General features: G+C 56.5%; 10 protein-coding genes across 10 annotated transcripts; 7 read left to right on the plus strand and 3 right to left on the minus strand.

The window, feature by feature from the left end:
- Positions 1-418: 418 nt before the first annotated feature.
- Positions 419-4,807, plus strand: CMQ_2848 (uncharacterized protein; the record flags this gene model as incomplete). Its single annotated transcript, XM_014316926.1, has 2 exons — positions 419-3,690; positions 3,760-4,807. 2 exons carry the CDS (start codon positions 419-421, stop codon positions 4,805-4,807), a joined length of 4,320 nt encoding a protein of 1,439 aa, XP_014172401.1.
- Positions 4,808-5,333: 526 nt separating this feature from the next.
- Positions 5,334-7,111, plus strand: CMQ_2568 (uncharacterized protein; the record flags this gene model as incomplete). Its single annotated transcript, XM_014316646.1, has 2 exons — positions 5,334-5,372; positions 5,426-7,111. The coding sequence occupies 2 exons, from the start codon at positions 5,334-5,336 to the stop codon at positions 7,109-7,111; spliced, it is 1,725 nt and encodes a 574-aa protein (XP_014172121.1).
- A 137-nt stretch (positions 7,112-7,248) lies between these two features.
- CMQ_2787 (methionyl-tRNA formyltransferase family) lies at positions 7,249-8,733 on the plus strand (the record flags this gene model as incomplete). The annotated part of the gene is made up of 3 exons (XM_014316865.1): positions 7,249-7,623; positions 7,683-7,795; positions 7,866-8,733. The coding sequence occupies 3 exons, from the start codon at positions 7,249-7,251 to the stop codon at positions 8,731-8,733; spliced, it is 1,356 nt and encodes a 451-aa protein (XP_014172340.1).
- A 378-nt stretch (positions 8,734-9,111) lies between these two features.
- CMQ_3092 (stf2-like protein) lies at positions 9,112-10,212 on the minus strand (the record flags this gene model as incomplete). The annotated part of the gene is made up of 3 exons (XM_014317170.1): positions 9,112-9,506; positions 9,579-9,620; positions 10,176-10,212. 3 exons carry the CDS (start codon positions 10,210-10,212, stop codon positions 9,112-9,114), a joined length of 474 nt encoding a protein of 157 aa, XP_014172645.1.
- Positions 10,213-11,954: 1,742 nt separating this feature from the next.
- Positions 11,955-14,103, minus strand: CMQ_3220 (pheromone processing carboxypeptidase kex1; the record flags this gene model as incomplete). The annotated part of the gene is made up of 3 exons (XM_014317298.1): positions 11,955-13,391; positions 13,453-13,813; positions 13,937-14,103. The coding sequence occupies 3 exons, from the start codon at positions 14,101-14,103 to the stop codon at positions 11,955-11,957; spliced, it is 1,965 nt and encodes a 654-aa protein (XP_014172773.1).
- Positions 14,104-14,900: 797 nt separating this feature from the next.
- CMQ_3078 (duf431 domain containing protein) lies at positions 14,901-15,842 on the plus strand (the record flags this gene model as incomplete). The annotated part of the gene is made up of 4 exons (XM_014317156.1): positions 14,901-15,225; positions 15,283-15,393; positions 15,609-15,727; positions 15,786-15,842. The coding sequence occupies 4 exons, from the start codon at positions 14,901-14,903 to the stop codon at positions 15,840-15,842; spliced, it is 612 nt and encodes a 203-aa protein (XP_014172631.1).
- A 230-nt stretch (positions 15,843-16,072) lies between these two features.
- On the plus strand, positions 16,073-17,125 carry CMQ_3216 (dihydroorotate dehydrogenase; the record flags this gene model as incomplete). The annotated part of the gene is made up of 1 exon (XM_014317294.1): positions 16,073-17,125. One exon carries the CDS (start codon positions 16,073-16,075, stop codon positions 17,123-17,125), a length of 1,053 nt encoding a protein of 350 aa, XP_014172769.1.
- A 341-nt stretch (positions 17,126-17,466) lies between these two features.
- On the plus strand, positions 17,467-19,419 carry CMQ_3142 (major facilitator superfamily transporter multidrug resistance; the record flags this gene model as incomplete). Its single annotated transcript, XM_014317220.1, has 3 exons — positions 17,467-18,120; positions 18,176-18,331; positions 18,388-19,419. The coding sequence occupies 3 exons, from the start codon at positions 17,467-17,469 to the stop codon at positions 19,417-19,419; spliced, it is 1,842 nt and encodes a 613-aa protein (XP_014172695.1).
- A 130-nt stretch (positions 19,420-19,549) lies between these two features.
- CMQ_2595 (major facilitator superfamily transporter monosaccharide) lies at positions 19,550-21,202 on the minus strand (the record flags this gene model as incomplete). The annotated part of the gene is made up of 1 exon (XM_014316673.1): positions 19,550-21,202. The coding sequence occupies one exon, from the start codon at positions 21,200-21,202 to the stop codon at positions 19,550-19,552; it is 1,653 nt and encodes a 550-aa protein (XP_014172148.1).
- Positions 21,059-21,265, plus strand: CMQ_2519 (uncharacterized protein; the record flags this gene model as incomplete). Its single annotated transcript, XM_014316597.1, has 1 exon — positions 21,059-21,265. One exon carries the CDS (start codon positions 21,059-21,061, stop codon positions 21,263-21,265), a length of 207 nt encoding a protein of 68 aa, XP_014172072.1.
- Between the last annotated feature and the right edge of the window lie 1,042 nt (positions 21,266-22,307).

Here is a 22,307-nt window from a genome sequence, read left to right on the forward strand (position 1 = left end):
CAAGACGTACGGAGTACACGTGATTGCACTTCCATCGATGCCTTGTAAGGCGTTCATGCATTTATGCATTTACACACTATAGCGATATCTACAATCCGAGGGGGCTGGGCGGCACAGTTACGGGGCATCAATTTGCATAAACGCGTTGTAGTAGGGGTCCCGCGTAAGCTCCACCAACGCGTTTTACGCGTTTCTACCTCTTAAAACTCCCCACAACGGTCACCACAACCATAAGCCACTTTCCACCTTTTTTATCTTTCGGGTAGTGAACTTCTCATGGGAGGAAGCTCAGTCTCTAGCATACGTTCCTTTCAGCATTATACCGAATCAGAGACATGATATTCATATAACTGCCAACCTCGTTACAGAACAGCTTCATCAACCTGCACCAGCTGCGAGCAGTCCTGCCTACTCTCCAATGGCCTATTTGTCGAGGACGCCATCGCCGGCGGCGTCTGCTTCTGACTCGGACTCGGTCGTGGCCACACCAATGACACCTCGTTCCAAGCTTCGGGCTCTTTATGCTACCATTGACGGTAGTGACAGTGATTCCGACAAAGAAGCAGGGGGCGACAAAAACAACGGTGTCGGCGGAGAAAATACCACACCCACTCGGAAGGCCAATACCAAGATCGTCAAGCCAAACAATGCAACATCCCCTGGATCAGGCACCCCGACAGTGCCTAGTAGCCTCGCAGAAGCAGATGCAGCTGTACTGGGAGCATCGTCGCCTGGCGTTCGACACGCTCTTAGCAAAGTCAGCATAGACAGCGACGATGACGACACGGACTCGCCTGTTGGGCCACGAGGCCGCTTTGCAGCCCGTATGCTGGATGAGTCGGCTGAACAGACAGAAGCACCGCTGGCGGACAACGCGCGTGAGCGAGTCAAGCGAATGCTCGAGCAAGCTGCGCAGGCCGAGAAGCAAGCGTCCGTCGAGACCGATGGCGATGATAACGGAAACGACGCCGAGGACGAGGACGAGGACGGTATCAGCGCCGTTGCCCGTCCGCGGAAGCTGCTAAACAGAGCAGCGCGCCGAAGTACATCGCGCGAGGCATCCCCCGCAATGTTCATGTCACCGACAAAGCCAGTAGACCGGGAAGATTCACCGGACATGTTTGTTACACCGACAAAAGGAGGTGCTGCTCCCTTTGATGAGGCCACCTCTTCAGCAACCAACCCAGGTCGCACTGCCCGCTTTCAGGCTCTTGTGGCGAGGAAGCGTGAAGAGACACGCAAGCGCGAGGAGGAAGAGCAACGCAAGAGGGCCGCCCGGGCCGTCCGACAAGCAGCGGCTGAGGAGAACGACAACGAAGATGACGACATGCTGATGCGTGACGACGCAGACGATGCCGTATCTGATATCACGGATGATGAAGGAGGCCGGAGGCTGACTCAAGATGCCCGGCCGACACGAAAGGCAAGTCGGAAGGCGTTGGAGGAAATGCACCGAGAGACACAACGCATGGCCCGCAACCTGCAGCTGGCCCACGAGGCAAAGACGAAGAAGAAGATCACAAAGGCCTCGCTGTTTGAGCGCTTTAACTTCAAGCCAGGAGGTGCGGCCACAGCAACACCAGCAACGCCAGCAGCGCCAGCCGCACCAATAGCACCAGCCGCTGCAGCCACGCCCATATCCTCCAGCCGGCCAACTTCTCCAACATCTCCTCAAAAGGACCAGGATGCCAACGACACCGACACTCCTCCCAGCTCACCTCCTGTAGCCTTGGACGGCGATTCTGTGTCGAAGTCAGCCACGGCGGTTGCTGAGTCTGACAAGGGCAAAGGAAAAGCAGTTGCCACGGAAGAGACGACTGAGGCCAAACCAAAACGGCAGATTCGGGTCAGACTACCTATCCATACCCACACCGCCCTGCTTGACTCCGACTCCGACGAGCTGGAGATTGTTCAGTCAACGAAGAACAGACTGGATATTCTTTTCCATACCGCGCCTCTGAAGCGAGAGAAGGAGCCTCGGTCCATGCTAGCGCTGCGTCGTCTTGCTCAGATTGGCTCTCCCGATAAGAAGCGGAAGCAGAAGGAGACAAACGACCTGACGTTGGGTGAATTGCAGCAAGTTCTACAAGGCCGAGCGCGGCATCAGGCGAAGGTCGAGCGTGATGAGCGAATGGAGAAGCTCCGCGCCAAGGGCATTCGCATCCAGACAGAGGAGGAGCGCGAAAAGGAGATGGCCGAGGTCGATGACATTGTTGCACGTGCCCGTCTGGAAGCGGAAGAGATCATGCAGCGAGAGAAGAAGGCGGCCAAACAAGCCAAGAAGGAGGGAAAAGGAGGTACCGACGACGACGAAAGCGAAGCCGATCTACTCGATTGGGACGGCAGCGAAGACGAGGATGGCGAGGACTTTGCCCCCGAGGAGGAGAAAGATTTAGAGCTTTCTGGCTCAGAGGATGAAGATAATGAAGAAGATGCCGATGCCATGGATGAGACTATGGAAGGGGTGCTGATCGACGATGATGCAGCAGAATCGGTAGATGAGGCTGCAGAGAAGACTAAGGACGACAAACCTGAGGACACCCGTCACTCTCCCGATGAGAGTCGCGATGCGCCCGAAGTGCTTCCCACCCCAAGACGTACTCGTCCCGCAAATCGACGCAATGCGGTGCTGACTTCAGACGACGAGGATGAGGATGTTGCTTCCTCGCCCGGTCTTCCTGTGTTGACGGAGGCGAATACGCCAAGGCCCAAGACCGCCTTTGCCAAATCGCCGTCGGGACCAAACATCAACAGTGATTCGCCTCACGTGCCAACGTCGGTTTTACGGTCCGCGACCAAGAGCTTCATCCCAGGCTTGCCCGTAGCTCTTGGTGGGCCTGCCGGTATGGGCCTGACGCAGATCTTCGCCGGCACGATGGCGGACGACAGCCAATTCGCGGGCTCTGCAGGTGGTTTCGGCTCCCCATCACAGCTCATGCCGACTATTGGCAACGTTTTTGCAGGGCCGAGTCTAGATGGAGCCAAAGGCAGCACCGACGACCAGGATTTTGTGCACAGCAGTCAGCCAACCCAGGATTGGGTCAGACAAGTTCAGGAAGGTGGCTATACAGGTAGCCAGGCCGTCAAGCTGGACTTTAGCCAGTCACAAGTCCATGGCCTGGGCAGTCTCCTTCATGACGTCGACTCGAGCCAATTCTCCGATCTGATGGAGAGTCAGGATCTGCCTTCTCAAGAGTACACGCCGCTGAAGGTGCGCTTTATCGAGCATCAAGCATCTACAGCTGAGACGGTTGTCATGTCACGGTCAGAGAGGATGAGTCTAGACGTGTCGCAGCCCCAACTAGAATCTATCGCGCAGTCGCCATCACCTCCGCGGAGAAAGGGCAAGCTTTTCCGCAAAACGATTGCAACAGAGGCCGACGCCAACGAGGAAGAGGCAACAAGCGACATCGAGGTGACTGCAAAAGCCAAGTCGGCATTCAGTATGCTAAAAGACGCCTCGGCAGCCAAGAGGAAGCAGGCGTTAGCAACAGCCTTTGACCGAAAGAAGAGCAAGGCCAAGGAATTAGTTGAGGAGCAGGCTGAAGAGTCTGAGGATGAATATGCTGGTCTTGGTGGTGCAGATGGCGAGGACAGCGACAACGAGTCACTAGCTTCAGTGAAAGACCTCATCGACGACAACCAAAAAGTGACAGAGGCAGAGAGTGCGAAGCTGGCTGCTTTCTATGCGTGAGTTTTGCCCTCTTTCTGTGGACTGTCTCAACCGGTGACGTATTCACTAACCTTTCTGTCTGGCAGTGATCGGGAGCGTGAGAACGACGAAAAGCAGGTGGAGAAGCTTTTCCGCGATGTCACAACGGGAATGTTGCGGCGTAAACGTGGTGCAGACTACGATTTGTCGGACTCGGATGACGATGGTGAGGCACGTCGGCGGATGAAGCGGCGGCAATTCGCACGGATGCAAAAAGCGCTGTTTTCCGATGAGCGGATATCAAAGGTAGCGGAGAACCCACGGAACCTGGCGTTCCTGAAGACGATCGAAGACCGTGGTAGTGATGATGAGATGGACTTTATATTCGACAACGCTGCATCGACAGTCACGTCGACCACGACTTCTACAACTTCTACAACTGCAGCTGCTGCCGATAGTGATGGCCCCAAGGTTGTAATCCCGGACAGTCAGCCAAGTATCGAGCCAGAGAGTCTTTCAGACAGACGAGCAAAGCGGCGACAACAATCTGGCAGCGGCAAAAACGGCAAAAAGCCATCCAATCTGGGAGAGATTCGCGAGTCGCTTTCCAACCTTCTGGAGGACGAGACGAGCATGTCGGTGGTGGCAGACAAGGAGTTTGGATCTGACGAAGAGGATGACGGTATTCATGGAGCCACCAAGGAGAGCCGGCGGGAGGACTCGGAGCAGCGGCGGAACAATGCCAATGTAGTGGATCGCATCAGCCTGCAACGGGCCAACAGTAGCACACATGCGACAGCTGGCCGCACTGCTTTTGATGCTAGCCTTGGTGGAAGTCCGATGGGCCCGACGGGCTTCAAGGCACCGGCACTGCTGCGACGGGCAACCACCAACTCGCTGTTGTCTGCTACGAGCAGTCGAAGCAGCAGCAGCGGTGGTGGTGGTGGTGATGGAAACGGTGGCGGCTTTGCCGATCAGGGCAAGATCAAGAAGAATGCCAGCAAGCAGTCTGGCATCAACTACTTTGCACGGGAGAATGAGCGGCGGACTGCCATGGCAGAGAGCGACAAGCGGCGACAAGCGAAGAAGGTGCGCAGTGCAGAGGGCCGCAGTCGGATTGTCGGCGGGCTATTCGGTGCCGGCAAGTTTGAGTAAGAAGCAAACAGAGGGATGATGACGGTGACATGTTGCATTTGGGTGAAGGAGGGGTTTTGTATTGAATGCTTCCGGGTCTTTATCGCTGGTTGTTGGTATATACAGGCGTTGGGAGGGAGATGACCTACGCATGATGAAGCGTTCTGGTATCTTATATTCCGTTGGGCTTAGGAAGTTTGAGTGTGTTTTCAAATAGAAGAGGTCTTTGCTCTCGTTTGAAGACGTGAGAACTCGTGTGGATTGATGTGAGGCGAAGATCGGAGCTAATTTGGTCTCGCGCAGCCTCTTCTATGTAGCAGGCGCCCGTTGCTCTTTCCTGTAGTCGCAAGGTGCGACTCGCAACTGCCCCGCAGCAGTCACTTTACGCGCAGCGCGTTTATTTCGCGTGTTGTCCGTTTTGCCGCACTTTCTCAAGACATCCCATCAATCTGAGGGCAATTTGCTTTTGGCCGGCTGCAAAACCAGCATCACCAAGACGCATCGCCGTTCCACGCGGGGTGCCTCTGGGAGGGGGGGGCGACCGACCATGCCTCCACCCGTGCCGCCGTCTTCTCAGCCGCCACCTGTGCGCTTTAACTCTCCTTTCTTCCTCCCTCTCTTTGCACCGCTCTCTAACAGGTAATGCAGACACCCAATGCGCCGCATTTTCTCCTGCTCAAGCGGCCCGACCGGCCGGCAGCAACACCGACACATCCAAGGCACGATACCGGGGCGCCGGGCTGGTTAACAGCCGGCGAGACACCGGGGCCAGCCACGGTACGAAGCAGCCAGCCTCGGCCGACGCCGCGGTTTGTGCCGTCGTGGACGCAGTCGCAGAGCACGCCGGTCCGGGCAGATGATGAGATCGACGAGGACAGCTCGCCTCCCCGGGCGGCACTGAAGCCAACGGCCGAGATGACCACGATGAGGGCAGCCGATGGCACAACAGGACTGCCACGGCCGACACAGCCGACACAGCCGACACCCTCTGCTTCTAGAACGCTATGGCAGCCGAGATGGCAGTCGGCACGACGCCCACAGGTGCGGGAGGACATTGAAGACGCAGAAGACAGCGATCTGGACTTGGACGACGACGGGGGCGAGCCCATAGACGGCTTGTCTCTTGCATCGAACTCCATTGAGGAACAAGCAGGACTTGAGAGCGGAAGTGAGGCGCATGGAGAAAGCGGAGAAGAGCAGCCGCACCAGCAGCTGCAATCACCTGCACGACCATTCAAACGGAGGCGCCTGTTTGTGTCGCCAGGAAGAGACGGCAAAATTACGAGGAAAGTTGGCCGACGACAGGGACAGCTGGTGGACGATATCGAAGAGGGCAATGACGATAGCAGTGATGCTGACGGCAATGACAACGAAGATAACGACGACGAGACGTTTGGAGATTACTACAGGGGTCGCCAGATGTCTTATGATGAGATGGGGGAAATTCTGGAGGATGAAGAGCTGCGACACAGTTGGGAGCCGCCAGACGAGAAGGCCGATGTCTACGATGCGGAGGAGGAGGATTTTATGATTCTCAATGCGACGCCGAGCAGGAGGAATCCGTCAGGGCGACGCACAAAGACGGAGACGGAAACCAGACTTGAGCAACAGCAGCCGCCAACCTTCCAGAGATCGCGTCTGTTCCTCTCAATGGGGAAGAGTGACACCACGGCCACAAGAGAGAATGCAGTGGATGCGAGAAATGTGGGCACATTGGACGATGACAATGGTGAAGACACCAAGGGCTACGGTGACTCTGATGAGAACAATGAAGACACCGGCAATGCAAGAGCGGACCGGCAGCAACAGCAAGAGCACCGACACCCACCGCCAGACTTCTTTTCGCCACGGAAGCGGCAGAGGAGGCGGGGCCGACAGCCATTGCAGCAGAGAGGTGGCACTCCAGCAGCCACAGCAGCATCTGTTGCAGCAGCAGCACCAGTGTCGGGAGACGGCCAGTTTGTGGCCGGTGGACTGGCGGCTGAGCTGCGCAACTGGCTGGTGCAGATCAAGGTGCAGGCCAGAAGCAACGGACAGGCTAGTGGCAGCACTGGCAGCACTAGCACCAGCAGGCCGCTGCGATACGTTGTCGAAGAGGCCAGGCTGTCGTCGGGCATGTGTCTCGTTCTGGGACGGCCGGAGGCTGAAGTGGGAGTCGAGGCGAAGTCCAACACGGCTCTACGCCTGCTTCTCGCCGGAGACGGACGCTGGGCACCGGCAGCTATGCTGGCTGGCGGCGTAATTGTGGAAATTGTACCGCCAGTCTGGGACGTTGTGATTGAAGGAGAGACCTGGACGGTGGCCAGCAGCTGGGCCGTGGAATGAAGGCCATATTCGCATACAAGCATAATATGCAACAAGCGACCAAAAATAAATTCCTATGTGCAACCTCTCAGCTTCTCGTCTACAACACACGCACACACTCAGGTGCGCCGCAATGTCCAGCCGCCTCTCGCTACACCATGCGCGCTTCTCTCTTGCGGCGACTGGTTGGATTGACAGCGGCATCCCCACGCCGCTGGCTGTGTGGCACGACGACGCCGTCGTCGCCATCAAACCGGACGGACGTGGAGCCGTTGCGCATCCTCTTCTGCGGTTCTGACGCCTTTAGCTGCGCATCTCTCGGAGCTCTGCATGCCGAGATGCAGCGACAGGATGGTCTCCCAAAGGACCACCGGGCGTCGCTGGCTGGTCGCATCGCCTCGCTCGACGTGGTCGTCCGACCGGCCAAACGGACCGGACGCGGACTCAAACAAGTGGCAGACAGCCCGGTTAGAACCATGGCCACAGAGCTGGGCCTCTGCGTCCATGAACGGGACACCTTTACCGGCTGGCAGGTATGGACTTTTTTTTTCTCGGCATCTCTCCTCTCCTCTCTCCTGACCGGCCGACATAGCCGCCGTCGGTCAACATGATCATCGCCGTCTCCTTTGGCCTCTTTGTGCCGCCGCGGATCCTCGGTGCAGCCCGCTACGGCGGCCTGAACGTGCATCCGTCGCTCCTGCCAGAGTATGTTAAAGTGCCTTCTTTCCCCGTCTTTGGCGATCTTGTCTCCCCGATTCTGACAGCGGGCAAACAGTCTACCGGGAGCTGCGCCCATCGAGCATGCCATCCTGTCCGGTCGCGAACGCACCGGCGTGACTGTGCAGACGCTAGACGACAAGGCCTTTGATGAGGGTCACATCCTCTTGCAGGGACCCAAAGCTGAAGCTGAAGAAGGGGCTTTCGGCCTCGCCATCCCGCCGAGCTGCACCGCGGACGAGCTGCACCGCCTTCTGGCTCCCTTGGGCGCTGACCTCCTCATACAGGCGCTACGTCGAGGACTGTATCTTCCTGGAGCTGTTGCTGCTTCGGCTGCAGCCAAAATCCTGCCGCCCGGCTTCGTTCCCGTCCTCGCATCCAAGCTGTCCAAGGCCGACCAGCAGGTGCCGTGGAGACTGCACCAGCACAGCCAGTCAGCAACAGCAACAGCAGAAGACATTGACAGGCGTGCCCGTGCACTCGGTCCGCTTTGGACGCACTTGGCGGTGCCGCAAGGCCGACAATCGCCGATGCCCACGCAGAAACGCGCCATTCTAGGCGACATCGAGCTGGTCACGTGCCCTGACCAGATGGCACCGCTGCTCCAAAGGCAGGCCGCTGAAAGCAGTCGTGCCGAAACCAAGGACTCGCCATGCGCATTCCAGACGGCCACTTTTGTCCAGAGAGACGGCCAACACCAGACTGCAGTCGCACTGCCGTTCACTGTATCCCCCGACGGCAGCGAAAGCATTATTCTTCCTGCTGGCATCTCATCCCGAGCCTCCGACTCTTCCTCTTGCATCCGCATCGGCACCATCAAGATCGAAGGCGACCGTGCCAAGCCTGCAGCCCGGGCCATCGCCGGGTTCTCTCACAACGAAACAACACTCGGACAAGTTGCCTGGTACGTGGTTTTCCGCCAGTAGCTGGCTGAATCACAAGATATACGGAGTACGACTTTCGCGAACCAGATTGATGACGCTATGAAGCTATGATACAGTAGTATAGTGTGGGTTCCTTCCATCATCCACACAACACATTGTTGTGATGTTTTTTGTGCGAGCCGCCGTGCAATGTATGTCACCCGCCTTTTCTTGCGCCATGATCCACTCTGGACTCCCAAGGCGTTAACAGTTCGTCATCATTAGTGTCCCATCCTGAGCCGTCCCGGACGTAAGAGCATGATACCCCTCCCTCTATGCCACCCTGGCAATGAAATATTGTTATAAAGACAGTTTGAGAGAGAAGTGAAAGGAAAGAAAGAGGGAGACGAAAGAGGGACCGGCGGCATGCGGAGCAACAAATTACGTGCTTTTGGCATACTCGGAGTCGATCGACGAGTTGGTGTCTGTTGCATGAAGCAGCTCCTCCTCATCCTCGTCGCGAGGCCCATGGATGTCTTCCTCAAAAACCGGCTCCGGTTCGTTCATATCGAACTTGGTCTTGAAGTTCTTGATGTCCGTGGCCATGTTGCTGCTGTTAGAGCGGCGACGGGCATTGGTAAAGTTGAAGCTCTCGTCAACAACCTCCTCGCCCATACTGCCCCAGTTGCCCTTGCCACAACCGTTCTTCTTGGTCTTCTTCGGGTCCGTGTCGGCAAACCCATTCTTGGCAAAGAACTTAGGGAGATGGTCCTCCGGTCCGTAAGCCTCGGCAAGGGCACCGTGCACACGGTCGTTGAACTTGTGGGATCGAGTCACTGGAAGATATTAGCCTTCAGTCTGCATAGTAAGGGGCATGGGACAAATCCTAGGAATTTTCAGTCACTTACTAATGATGGTTGATGAGGGTAAGAAGAGAAATGTTGACAGAGCTGTTGAGAGATGAGTTAGGGGCTGGCCACCTTTTATGGAATTGGAGTGGAGGAAAGGGGGGGTCAGAGAAAGACAAAAGGGGAAAGGAGCTGCCAGTCCGCTCAGATAGAGACCGGTGCAGATTAGCTTACGAGGATGGCCCTGCTACTGGTGGATGAAGATGGCGATCAGTGTTTGCGTTGCAGCAAGTATAAAAAGCGAGACTATAAGCTAGGAGGATTCTCTAGATTGGAGAGATATATGGGACAAAGAGCAGCGAAGCGTAGAGGGTGGAAGCAGGATGAGCCAAGGGAGACGATTATGAGGTGTGTGGTGGACGATTGGTTTCTGGAGACTGATTGGAAGAATGGCAGACTGGCAGACTGGCAAGCGGCACAGACACAAGGATGGATGGTAGTAGTTGGCGAAGACCCGAGAAGGTGGTGTGAAGGGGGAAGATGGAAGAGGTAAGAGCGAGAGAGAGAAGAGGACGGGGAGAAGTTTGTTTATAACAGCACGGACGAAGATGGCAGGGAGCTCACGAGTGCAAGATACGAGTACGAAGGAGATCTTACGAGGAAAGGGCAATAGGGGAAGACCTGGACTCTCCATCGCTTTCGTTTGCTCGCCCCCCCACCGAAAACGGTCAGGCGGGCGGTTTTGGCTGTGACGTCTCCCCCCATCCAAACGCCTCTGGCGCCCATCGCAGTCGCGTGACCCTGACGCAACGGAGCGAGGGGGGCCCGAGAGCGCCGATGGCTGGCCGGCGAGGGAAGGTGCCACCGCATGATGCAGACAGTGCCTCTGTCCTGTCTGAGTTGCTGGTTCGGCTTGCTGGCTTGGCTTGGCTGTTGGCTTTCTGTTTGCTCGTTACCCTCGCTTTTCGAATGGACGAGAAGGCTCGATCGATGGGGCTGGCCTGCGTCTCCACCCAGCCGGCATGCCTGTCTGTTTGGAAACCGCCACGGGAGGCAGAGCTGTGTCGACACTGTGCGGCAAGCTGCTGTTCCCATCCCGCATGTTCGCACGAAAGCTCTGTTGGCCCCTCTGTCCCCAGTCCCCCATCGTCTTCTCTACAGCTCTACAGCTCGACAGCTCTACAGCTCGACAGTACAGCTCGACAGCCCAACAGCTCGACCGCCCAATCAGTTGCCCCTTTGCTCCTTCTCTCTCCTGCTGTTCCCGTGTCACACAAGTGGCATGAGCTCCTTCCAAAACCCGGCCCACTCCACCTCTGGTGCACGCCACGCCCCGGCAAAGACGTCACCACCTCGTTCTGCCACTCGCTTCTTCAGGCGGATCGCTACCCTGGCGATACCCCGCAAAATCAGCATGCGCTAAGGGGAAGTGGTGTGGATAACGGTGTTCTGGCGATACATAGACACTGTGGTTAGGGGCACTTGGCTGCCCGAGGCACGGCTGGGACAGTGTGCTGCTCCCTCACAATATTACTGTGTGGATACCGTTGCATTGTCCTCCCTGATCAAGAGCCACTCTCCATCGAAATCGGTAGAAACCGCGTGAAGAGACGACGCCGGCTCCGAAGAGAGAGCGTGCATCGACACCAGGCTACAGCCAAGCGACAGCGGACAGCTTGGATGCTAGCTCTTTCAGGAACAGGAAATAGTGGCAGGGGAGATAAGGCACATTAGGCGGCTGAATGGTGCCATTGGCACGAACTGACGCTTGCGAATGTTGAAAATAATATAGGAGGTCCATGAGTCAATGGATCGATGGGGCTGTGGCTGGGCAGAAAGGTCATGTGGTGCCCTGGAGCCTCGGAGCAGCGCGAGGGCCCAGCTATGCTGGAGAAGCTACCGGCAATCGAGAGCCTCCTGTAGCCGCTAAAGCAATGGCGTGACTAGCCGAACTAGCGCTGATTGATAGCTAGCATTTGCGACATCGGACCGGAAACAGCTCTGCTGCAAATGGAACAACTATCGTGGAAGGGACACGTTTGCAGAACCAAGTCTGCCTTTGACTCATTGCCAAACACTGCTGCCTATTCGGCGGCCGGTCGGACGTCTAGCTTTCTTAGCTCTGGCAAGCCCATGTGTATGATGTGTTTTCTTGGATTGGATGTCTGCGGACTGCTCCTTGCAATCGCTTGAACGTGATCCGGCAATACATGTTTTTGATGCATGTATGGCTCCTCTATTTTCCCTTAAACAGACTGTATATATTACCGCCGGGTCTCTGAGCCGATGCCGGCTATTGCGGCAAGAAGAGGCAAGGCAGCAATCCAAGTTAAGAGCCAACAGAGACTAGCCGGCGTCCTATCCCATATGTCCACGCCATTTTCAAAAGCAAGATAGAAATACAAACTGGAGCAAGCACACTGCACAGTGAGACGCCTATTTGGCCTTCTGCACGCCGCCCTCGTGATCAGCTGTCCGCCTCGCTTCCGTGTTCCCGTCTGAGCCCTCGGCCTCGTCCTCGCTGTCAGCTCCTATGCTGTATCGCGAGTCCAGTGCGGGTGTGGTCACGTGCAGGTCGTCCAACTCGCCCTCGTCAAAGTCGCCGGCCTCCAGATCCCGGTTCGACCGCTTGTTGCGGAAGTTTTCCAGGGCAGTGCCGCTCTGGACGGACATGCTGTTGCGGCGCCTGTATTCCGGTATATGCGTGTCGGACGACGAGACAGGGCCGCCGGCCACTCCCCGATAGCCGGCCCGGCGGCGACGATCACGCCATACAAAGTAGCCCCAGGCGGTAGCCGCTGCGGCCACGATGACCAGCACGATCTCGCCGCTCTTGCGGTAAGCCGCCCACTTGGCCGCGTCGACCTTGGCCTTGTCGCCGTCCTGGCCGGTTGTGCTGTTGCCGTTCCCGGCTGCACCGCCCACAGTGGTCGTTGGCCCAGGCTCGCCGTCGAGGCGTGAGTCCGTCGGCTTTCCGCCAATGCTGCTGATGTCGACGCCCATAAAGCGATCCAGCATGTCTCGCGTGCGCCGTGGATAGTCGAACGGCACCATGTGCGACGAGTTGTAGAACAGGACGTACGTCAGGTTGCGGGCCTCCTGCCAGAAGCCGGCGTCTTTGCCCTCAAACGTCCATTCGCGCCGCGGCGCCCAGTTGCCTGGCGAGAGCTCAAAGCCCTTGCCGCCGTTCCAGGCCATGTTGCCGATCATCGCCTCCGTTCCCAGGTGGTTGCAAATCAGGTCTTCGGCGCCCGAGAAGAGCACAATCGGCATTTCGGCCAACAGACCCGGGAGGATGGCGATGGATGGCTTCGAGACGCGATCGCGAAACTGCGAACCGACATTGCCGTTGCACTCCTGCCATCCGGTATTCTTGTTCGGATTGATGTGCAGCGCGGCGATGACATCGTTGTTTCGCAGGTAGCCGGTCAGGTTCGGCAGGTCGGGCGGCCAGTTCATGCCGCAGCTGGGATATGTGTCGCGGAGGCGGACGTCGTACATGTTGATACAGTCCTTGTCGTCACCCGAGTTTCGGCGCGTGACTCTCAGCAGCTCCTGGAGGATGCTTTCGCACTCCCCGATATCAACCGGCTGGTTCTCCGGGCCGCCAGCCGCTGCCAGCATCTTGTCGCAGACACGCCGCTGGTTCTCCAACCTGTCGGAATCGCTGCTCCCCTTCGTCACCAGCTTCTTGTCGTAGGCGAAGTCGATGTAGGACTCGTACTGCTCGGCGGGGGAAATCCAGCCGTTGCCAATCAGCAGGCCCTTCAGCGCCCAGGCGTGCGTTTCCGACGCGTTCTTGTTCCGTTCGACAATGTGCTTGGCAATGTAGGGTATGTATTGGCCGGCAAACGACTCGCCGGCTAGGTAGAGCTGCCATTCTGTCAGTGCTTCTGCTGCAAGATCGCATACGCTACCCCGAGACGTATCTTACATCATCGTGCTCGTACTCTGGGAAGAGGGCGAACCACTTCTCGAGAAAGACGATAAACTGGTCGGCCATCTCGTCCAGCTCGTGGACGTAGCTGTCGGTGTTGACGTAGCTGAAGCCCGTGCCGACGGGGTTGTCGACAAACATGACGTTGGCAAACTCGTTCCAGGCCCCGTCGTTGTACTCCAGCGTATGGTCATCCTTGAGCCGGTAGGGCCCGATCTCCATCAGCGCACCGTCCTCTGAGCTGCAGCCGGGCCCGCCGTTGAGCCAGATGACGGTACGTTGCCGGTTGGCAATGTGCTTGTTCTGGAAATGCCAGAAGAACAGGTTTCCGTTGTGCTCGGGCGTGATCTCGATGTGACTGGCAGCGATTCACTGGTTAGTTCGGTTGTCTGGTTGTCTGTTGTCTGGTGGTTTGGTTCTAGCCCTGGTTCGCCAGCCTTCGAGTCCACAATCGAGTCCACAGCCGCTCCGCCTCACTCACCCAGCATGCATCTTCAACAGCGGCCCCTCTGGCTGGCCTGGAAGCGAGTGCACAAAGTAGTCGCCCGCGACAGGGTCAGCACGTGCAGAGCCGATCCAGACGGACGAAACGGCAGCGATGGCAGCGACGACGGTTGGCCATCGCTGCCATGGTGCCGACCGTGCCATGGCGTCGAAGAGGAGGGATTTGCCTGAAAGGCGAAGACGCAGCGAGCCTCCTTTCAAGCGACCGCGGAAAAAGTGCTTCCGAAATGCGATCTGAAATTGAATGCTTCCAAAGTAAAAGAGTCCCCCAAGTTGGCGACGTGGACGAAAGAAAAAGACGGTCTGCCGGCCCCTGATCAAGGCTCGCAATGCGCTGGAAGCGGACAAATCAATTTAACGACGGTCCATGCGGTATCGAATATGGGCAGCGAGCTCGTATGTCCAAGGAACGGGGGAGGAGAAACCGGTTGAGGCCCACGAGCGAAGGGCTTAGGTGTCCTATCAAAGGAAAGCGTAACGGGGGGAGCTGACGAAACAAGGCCGCATTGCTGGTAATAATCGACGAAGATTAAAGCGGGGCGTGTTTCTGAATTAGGCGGGTGCCTGCGGTATCGAGGCAAGTGCAACGCAGCGTGGTGGCTAGAGACGGAAGCGGTGCTGAATAGAGCCTATAACAGGAGACGAAGCTGGGATCGCGTACGGGGTGACTCCGTACGGAGTACAGTGACCCACATGATGTTACATAATCAGAAAATATTTCCTGTTAACACGCTGTAGATGGAGAAACGGTTCATGGTTTCGGAGCAAGCGATTCGGTGTGGCCTCAAGACTTTTTGTGTTTGCTCTGGCTGTCGTGCTGTATTTGGCGCTCTTCTCTTCCGGCTTCCCAGTCCCTTTTCTACTGTGGATTCCTGGACGCCTGGACTCGTCTCGTTGCAACTCCCCGACTCGCCACTCTTCCGTCTGCTCCGACCGCCACGATGTCCAAGACGTATGTCGTCGAGCACCTGGACGAGGGCATGGGGGCCTGGTCGACGCTCGAGTACGTGACGATTGCGCGCGAGACTGGCGCGCTGTGCCTGTCGTCGCTGCCGCCTTCGCTGATGCTGCCGGCCGAGCTGACGGCCGTGGCCGGATTCCGGGCCGAACAGCGAAGCGTGGAAGAGCTGTATGGCGGCGATGCGGCGCAGAAGGCGCGTGTGTGTCTGCTGGACCCGGCAGCGGCGCAGGAGCTGGTGCCGGCGGACGGTGACGTGTTTGATGTCTTTCTGTTTGGTGGGATCCTGGGCGACGATCCCCCTCGGGGTGAGTAGCGATGTCTGGATGTCTCAGTCCCTTCACAGCCCAAGCTGATCATGGCAGATCGCACGTCGGAACTACGCAAGAAGGGCTTCCAAGGCCGGCGACTTGGGCCCAAGCAGATGACAACCGACACGGCCGTGCGAGTGACTCGGATTGTGACCGAACAGAAAGGTGCGTTGTTTGTCTCTTGTCTTTCGTCTCTTCTTTCTTCTTCTTTCTTCTTTCTTTCTCCTTTCTTTTTTTCTTTTTTTCTTTTTTCTTCTTTCTTTTTTCTTCTTTCTTTTTTCTTCTTTCTTCCTTCTTCTTCCTTCCTCTTCCTTCTTTCTTTTTCTTAACTCTCCCCTCTACTCCCATCTCTCCCTCGTCTAACCCCCCCTAAACTCTAGTCCCGCTCGACCAAATTTCCTACGTCGACTTCCCCGAGCTCAGGTTTGACGAGCACGAGAGCGCACTGATGCCCTTTCGCTACGTCAAGGGCGACGACGACAAACCCATCATGCCCGAGGTACGTTGTTTTCTCTCGACAGCCAACTGCCAAAAGCTCCTGCTAACCCGTCTTCCAGGGCATGCCCGAACTGATCAAGAAGGATGCCGACAATGCAATCGACGACCTATTTTAGAGTTAGCCGACTGGTCGGACCCCTCTTTCTCTTCTAATTTCGGATTGCCCAAAAATAGTACGCCCTCTTGATCTCTCTTCTCGCGCGCGCCCTCGCTTGTCTTATCTCTCGCCGGCTATCGGCCAACCCCGTCGCCCCATTTGCCCTATTTTATAAGTCGTAAGACCCTCTTCATCCTCGGGCCCATTCAATTCGTCGCAAATCAACTTCCCATCCAATTTCCCCCAGCCATGGCCGTCTCTCCTCCTCCGCTCGAGATCAGCCCGCCGCTGCTCAACACGGCCAACCCGTCGGCCACTGACCTGGGCCAACTCACGGCGCTCTATGACTGTCCACACACGGGCGCCGTGACGACGCGGACGTCTCTCGTCGCCGGCTTCGGCCACAACCCCGACGTCCACCAGTTCGCCCTGTTCGACACCACGCCACACGACCCAGCCGCCTCAGACGCCAAGACGGCCAGCCTCAACAATCTCGGCTACAGCCCGCTGCCGCTCGATCAATATTTGACCTTTGTCAAGCAGATCGCCTCACGGTCACAGGCGCAAACGGCCGCCCGCAAGAAGGGCTTCCTTATCTCGGTCACCGGCCAGCCCGACGATGTGGCCGAGTGCTACCGCCGCATCGCCGCCGCCCAGCGCGATCTCCCTGACCCAAACGCCGTCCCGCTCGCCATGGAAGTCAATCTGAGCTGTCCCAACATCCCCAACGCACCGCCACCGGCCTATAACGGCTCTGCCTTGCTGGCCTACCTTGCCGCCCTCCAGGACGCCATTGCCGCCGCTGCTCAGGACGCCCACCTGCCGCGCATCCCGATCGGCTTCAAAACTCCGCCTTACACTCATGCCGGCCAGTTTGCCGTCCTCATCGACGCCTTGCGTGCTTCGGCAGCCGCTGCTGATTCTGCTGGCGTGTGTCCTATCAGCTTCCTGACCGCCACCAACACGCTGGGCTCGTGCTTGCTCCTGACCTCGGCCTCACAGTCCGACCAGATCACTCCAGCCCTTCCTGGAACCGGCATCGGCGGCATGGCTGGCGCCCCGCTGCACCCCCTCGCCCTCGGCAACGTCGCCACGCTGCGCCGCCTGCTAGATGCTGAGCCGGCTGTCCTGGGACACATCCGCATTGTCGGCGCTGGCGGCGTGTCCGACACCGCTGGATTCGACCGCATGAAGAGTGTCGGCGCCTATGCCGTCGGTGTCGGCACGGCCCTGGTCATTCATGGAGTTGACGTCTTCGCCCAAATTTCTGCGCCAGGATTAGAACAAAACATCTCAAAGTAGCGTGACCAGATAGCGACATAGGCAACTGCAGGCCCAGAAGTTTGCTTTAATTGGACCCAGTCCAGCGGGACGCCTTACTAATAAGAGTAGCCCGCTTTGGCTAGCACCAATCAGGCATGTCATAGGCAGACGCTCCTATTTCCCTCTATCAGTCTCCCTGCGACATGATTACCAACCTCCAACGACGTCCTGTCTCTCACTCACCGTAATACTTCTTTCATGGAATTGTCCTCCCATCAGCTATCTCTCAAGCCAGCTCTCCCCGTTTGTATTTCTGACCTGACCGCTGTCGGCCCTCTTGCTTCCCGGTACTTTTGCTTTTTTTGCTTTCGGCATTTGTTATGGTCACGGCGCCTGAGTTCGGCTCTGCCGAAGCCCGCAATGTTCGCGAAACAGACGCTCTGTTGCCGGCAGTCGGGCGCAGCAGTCTGGCCAACGGTGACCACGGCAACAACGACAACTGCGATGACAGCGGCGACTGCGACACCATATCCGACAATGCAACTGTCACACATATTGGCCCCAGTCGTGCTGCTGCCATTGCCGTCAACATGGGCGTCCTCCTCTTTCTGCAGGCCAGCAATACGAGCGGCATGACCATGGCCCAGTCCGCCATCGCCGACGACCTCGACGCATATGAGCACGCCATGTGGTTCTCCAGCGCCTACCTCATCTCCGTCGCCTCCTTTGCGCCGCTGGTCGGCCGTCTCGCCACCATCTTTCCTGCCGGCCATTTGTTGCTCGGTGCTGGTATCTGCTTTGCTGCCGGAGCCCTCATCACTGCTTACGCCAATTCCCTGTCCGTCTTTCTGCTCGGCCGCGTCATTATCGGCATCGGTGGCGCTGGCGTCATGACCCTGTCGCTCATCTTGGTCCTCCAGCTCGCCGATCGCCGTCGTCGAGGTCTCTTTGTCGGCATGGTCAACGCAGCCTTCACCGTTGGTCTGTCTGCTGGGGCCATTGTGTATGGTGCCCTTCTCCCCATCATGAGCTGGGTAAGCTCGTTCTGTCCCCGCTTGTTCTCTGCGCTGAGCTGATATTGTTTTGCAGCGTACCTTGTTTCTCGTCCAGGCGCCCATGGCTCTGATTGCCGGTGTCTTGGTCTTCTTCAGCTTGCCGCACCTCTCCCAGCATCAACCGGATGGGAAAGGCCGCTCTGTCTGGTACAGGCTGGCTCGCATCGATTATGCCGGCGCCTTCTTCCTGGTCAGCTTCTTTCCTTCTTCCTTCGTCGCCTGCTATCCGTCGTGCTGACCGCCCAGACCCTCACCATCGTCCTCCTACTGTACTCCCTGTCCGGCACCTGGCGTCCGCTGGCGATGCTTGCATCTGTTACCAGTCTTGTATGCTTTGTTGCCATCGAGTACTGGCTTGTGCCAAACGTCTCCGGTGGCGATCCCATCATCCCGCTCGAGCTGCTGCGTTCCCGCGGCGTCCTGTTTTCCTGCCTCGCGCAACTCGGTGTCATGGCTTCTCGCTGGTCTGTCTTGTACTATGCTCCCATTTTTGTCTTGACCGTCCAAGGTCAGTCGGCTGCCGTCGCCGGCGCTGCCCTCATTCCAACAAATGTCGGCTTTGGCACCGGTGGTCTGCTTGTCGGATGGCTCCATATCCGTCGCGCTGGTGACTTCTGGCTGCCGAGCGTCGTCTCCATATTCCTGTTCTGTTGCTCGCTCGCTGCCGTCGGTCTGCTTAGCCGTGCATCCGATTCTTTCAGCGCCGGTTGGTATATGCTCTCTCTCTTCACCAATGGTTTTTGCACCGGCGCATTTCTCAACTATACCTTGGCCCATCTTCTGCATCTGACCCGCCCTTCCACCCATTTCGTTGCGACAAGCTTGTTGGCCACCTTCCGTGGGTTCTCTGGAAGCTTTGGCACCTCCATTGGCGGCGGCTTCTTCATGCAACAACTGGGTGTCCAGCTGGCCACAGGTTTCACTGAGCTAGATGGTGGTAACCTGACTGACGCTCATACTGCCATGATTTCTCGCCTGATAGGAAGCCCGGCTCTGGTGCATGGCTCGGATGGAAACGGACGTCCTGTGCTAACCAATGCCGAACGCCAAGTTGCTATCGCCGGTTATGCTGCTTCGCTGGGCACTTTATACCACGCTGCTGCTATTGTTGGTCTGCTGATGCTAGTAGTCCAGGCATGCACTGGTTGGGCCGAGCCAAAATCACGCGCCTCCACAGAAGGCGGTGGCCTCCAACAGGGTGCCAAAGATGACGAAGAAGAAGATGAGGAGGAGATCCTTGAGGCCATTGCTGAGCATAATGGTGCCATGGAAGCCTGAAGTCAGTGCATTCAACGACTGCATAAAAATCACTTCAAAACAATATAGACTGTCACAGATGCCATATAGAAACGAGATACGTATCAGAAAAAAAATTGTTTCAATGTTCATGAGCAAAACGTTTTGTCTACTACTTATCGCATATGGTCGGATGCCCAGCTGGACGATGTGCTATTACTGGTGGTGTTGACAATTGCGGCATATCGCCATGGCCAAGCGGTGAATTCACTTCTCCTGATGACTCTAGCTCGGGAGTAGGTGCACCAAGTTGGGTTGCATCTTGCGGCAGCCGTGGTCCGTCTTCGTGCTCGGCTCTGTTTTTCAGACGTCGGGATGATACTGAAGGGTTTGTTGGTGCCAACTTGCATAGCTGTCCAGCATCTCTTAAGAATGTGAGGTATAGCGGATAGACGAAAGCGAATGCCAAGAGACAAACGACCACGATGAAAGACGTCCGCACGCTGCCTCCTCTGGCAATGATGCCGTACATCACAAAAGGCCAGAACAGAGGACCCGATGCGCCGACTGTAAGCCACGCAGAGGCCCGTTTGGTACGCCTTCCTTGACCACGAAGGCCAATGGCAAAAATGAGGGGGTAGATAGGTCCTTCGGCCAAGAAGAAAAGGGACACGGGGATGACCATCAGGTTTGCGTTTGCCGTCAGTCGTAGGACCACGCATAAAAGAGCAAACAGAGCCGAGAGAGATATCGAGATGGTCAACATCGTCAGAGGTGAAGGAAGCCAGCGGCGGCCAGGGTGCTTCGCTGCCAAGTACGAGAGACATCCCACGACAAAGCGTGAGACAGCAAATGCCGTGCGGCTGATCAGTAAGTAGTCGGCAACAGACAGGGCCAGGCCAGCTGGGTTGTCGATGTTGTCTGCTGGAGTTGTGCTACTCATGACCAGTCGAGACACAAGGCTCCAGGAATGGTCCGTCAAAATGAACGCGCTGCTATCATTGGCCGTTTTTATATCGGGTAGCCATGATGTTACCAGATCATCAAAATAGAGACTCATGCATTCCTGCGATGCCACATACACCCATTGGGCAATAACGGCGAGAATCAGACAGACAGTTCGTAACTGCAGGCCGCCAAATATCGTGCGCTTCGTGCCATCGACTGGAAGACGGCCGACAAGTCTTTCAAGCTCAGCATCGTAAACTTCGGGCAATGGCATGTAGTAGAAAAACATAGCCAAAGCAGCACAAAACAACGTGATGGCCAGGTATGTCCATTGCACATCCAACAAGCTCATTGAATCGGATGAACTGTCGGAGCTGACCCTGATAAAAAACACCTTCTGGGCCAAAAGACCACTCACCACGCTGCTGGCGCCCTGCAGTCCCTGGGCAAGTAATAGGCGCATCTCTGAATATTCCATCGGGCCACAGAGTGCCAAGAACGGATTGGCGGCCGTCTCCAGAATGCTTAGGCCAAACCCGACAACAAAGTTGCTGATCAGAAAACCCGGGAACGAGGTAAGAACCGCGCTCGGCCAGAACATGATAGTTCCTGTACCGTATATGCAAAGGCCAACTATAAATGTGGCCTTGAAGCCACCAATCATTTCGTCGTTCGGATTGGCGTAAATGTGCGCCAAGGCGGCAGAGGGCAGAGAAGACACAGCTCGACCAGCATGCCGCTTCGGTTGGGCCGCAGCACTTCGGCGTCTGTGGTGTTCATCATGTCGCAGAACCCATTCGCCGACAAGGAGAGGACCGAAAAGATAGCCACCGCCGAAGTATGCACTGGTGAGACCCAGAGTTTGTGTCCTGGTCATATTGGAAACGGAAGAAACAGCATTATTAAGGGCGTTCAAGAGTCCATAAGAAAAGCCCCATAAGAAGAATAAAACAGCAACAGCAGTGCAAAATTGCAGGGATTCGGATATTGACGTGTCCAGCATACTCTTAGGCTTTTTCATAGCAACAAAACCAAAGTACAATGCATTTCCCGTCCCAGTTGTTTTGGTGGCGAAGCTCGTTGCTGTTATCGTTTGGTCACCGGCTGTGCTTGGCGACAAAAATTGAGAGTCTCTGAAGTCGTTGGCCAAGTTAGGCGGATGAAAGTCTGGAATTTGTTGTGTTGACAGCATATTCAGATGCTCGGTTTCGGGTCCGCGAATAGATTCAAGAAGTGATGGGTTATGCGGCCGGTCAGCAGTCATCATGCAGTTCGCGCCAAGTGTAGCATCCGAGTTCAAGCTAAGATCCAAATCCCGAGAATATATTGGCCTCGCGACCATACTGGGGGAGGTTGCTGAAAGTGAGCCTCTCGAAGTTTCAGAGTTAGATAAATTTGCAGCTTGCGATGGCTGCCCAGACTGCGTTTGAGACCAATCTTGCCGTCGACAGCTGGCAGTGTGAGATGGGCTGTCGGATACTTCTGCCTCCCTGGTCCCAGAAAAGTATTTCAGAGCACCGTCCGGGTTCATCAGTATTATAGGAAGAATCTTGGCGACGAGCGGCTTTAGCGTAGGGATGCAGGCGCAGGTGATGCCAATGTTGACTTCGACGGCTGACCACATAAGCGATAATGCCGCATTCCAAGAGAATTCCGTGCTGTTTATGAATAGCAATCCGGGGTTAGAAGAATCGTCAATTCCAGTTGATGAGATGGCTTGCTGTAGGTAGTAGATCCGCACAACATCCACAACAGTGACAAAAACGCCAAGCGTGAATGTGAAGACAAGAATGAACTTCTGTCGTGAAGGAAGTCGCATGGCTGTGAGAACTGGCAGCGGCAATGCCAATATTGCCAGATCGGTGATGATGTTGACAGGAGCGGAGCATATAAATTCTGTGAGCAAAGGAATGCATTTCCCTGAGTTAGGCGTAAAGGCAGAGGTAATCGGGCGGCATTGGAAGATATTCAAGAAAGTGAGC

The sequence above is a fragment of the Grosmannia clavigera genome (assembly GCF_000143105.1).
Source record: "Grosmannia clavigera kw1407 unplaced genomic scaffold GCSC_144, whole genome shotgun sequence".
Lineage (NCBI taxonomy): Eukaryota > Fungi > Ascomycota > Sordariomycetes > Ophiostomatales > Ophiostomataceae > Leptographium > Leptographium clavigerum.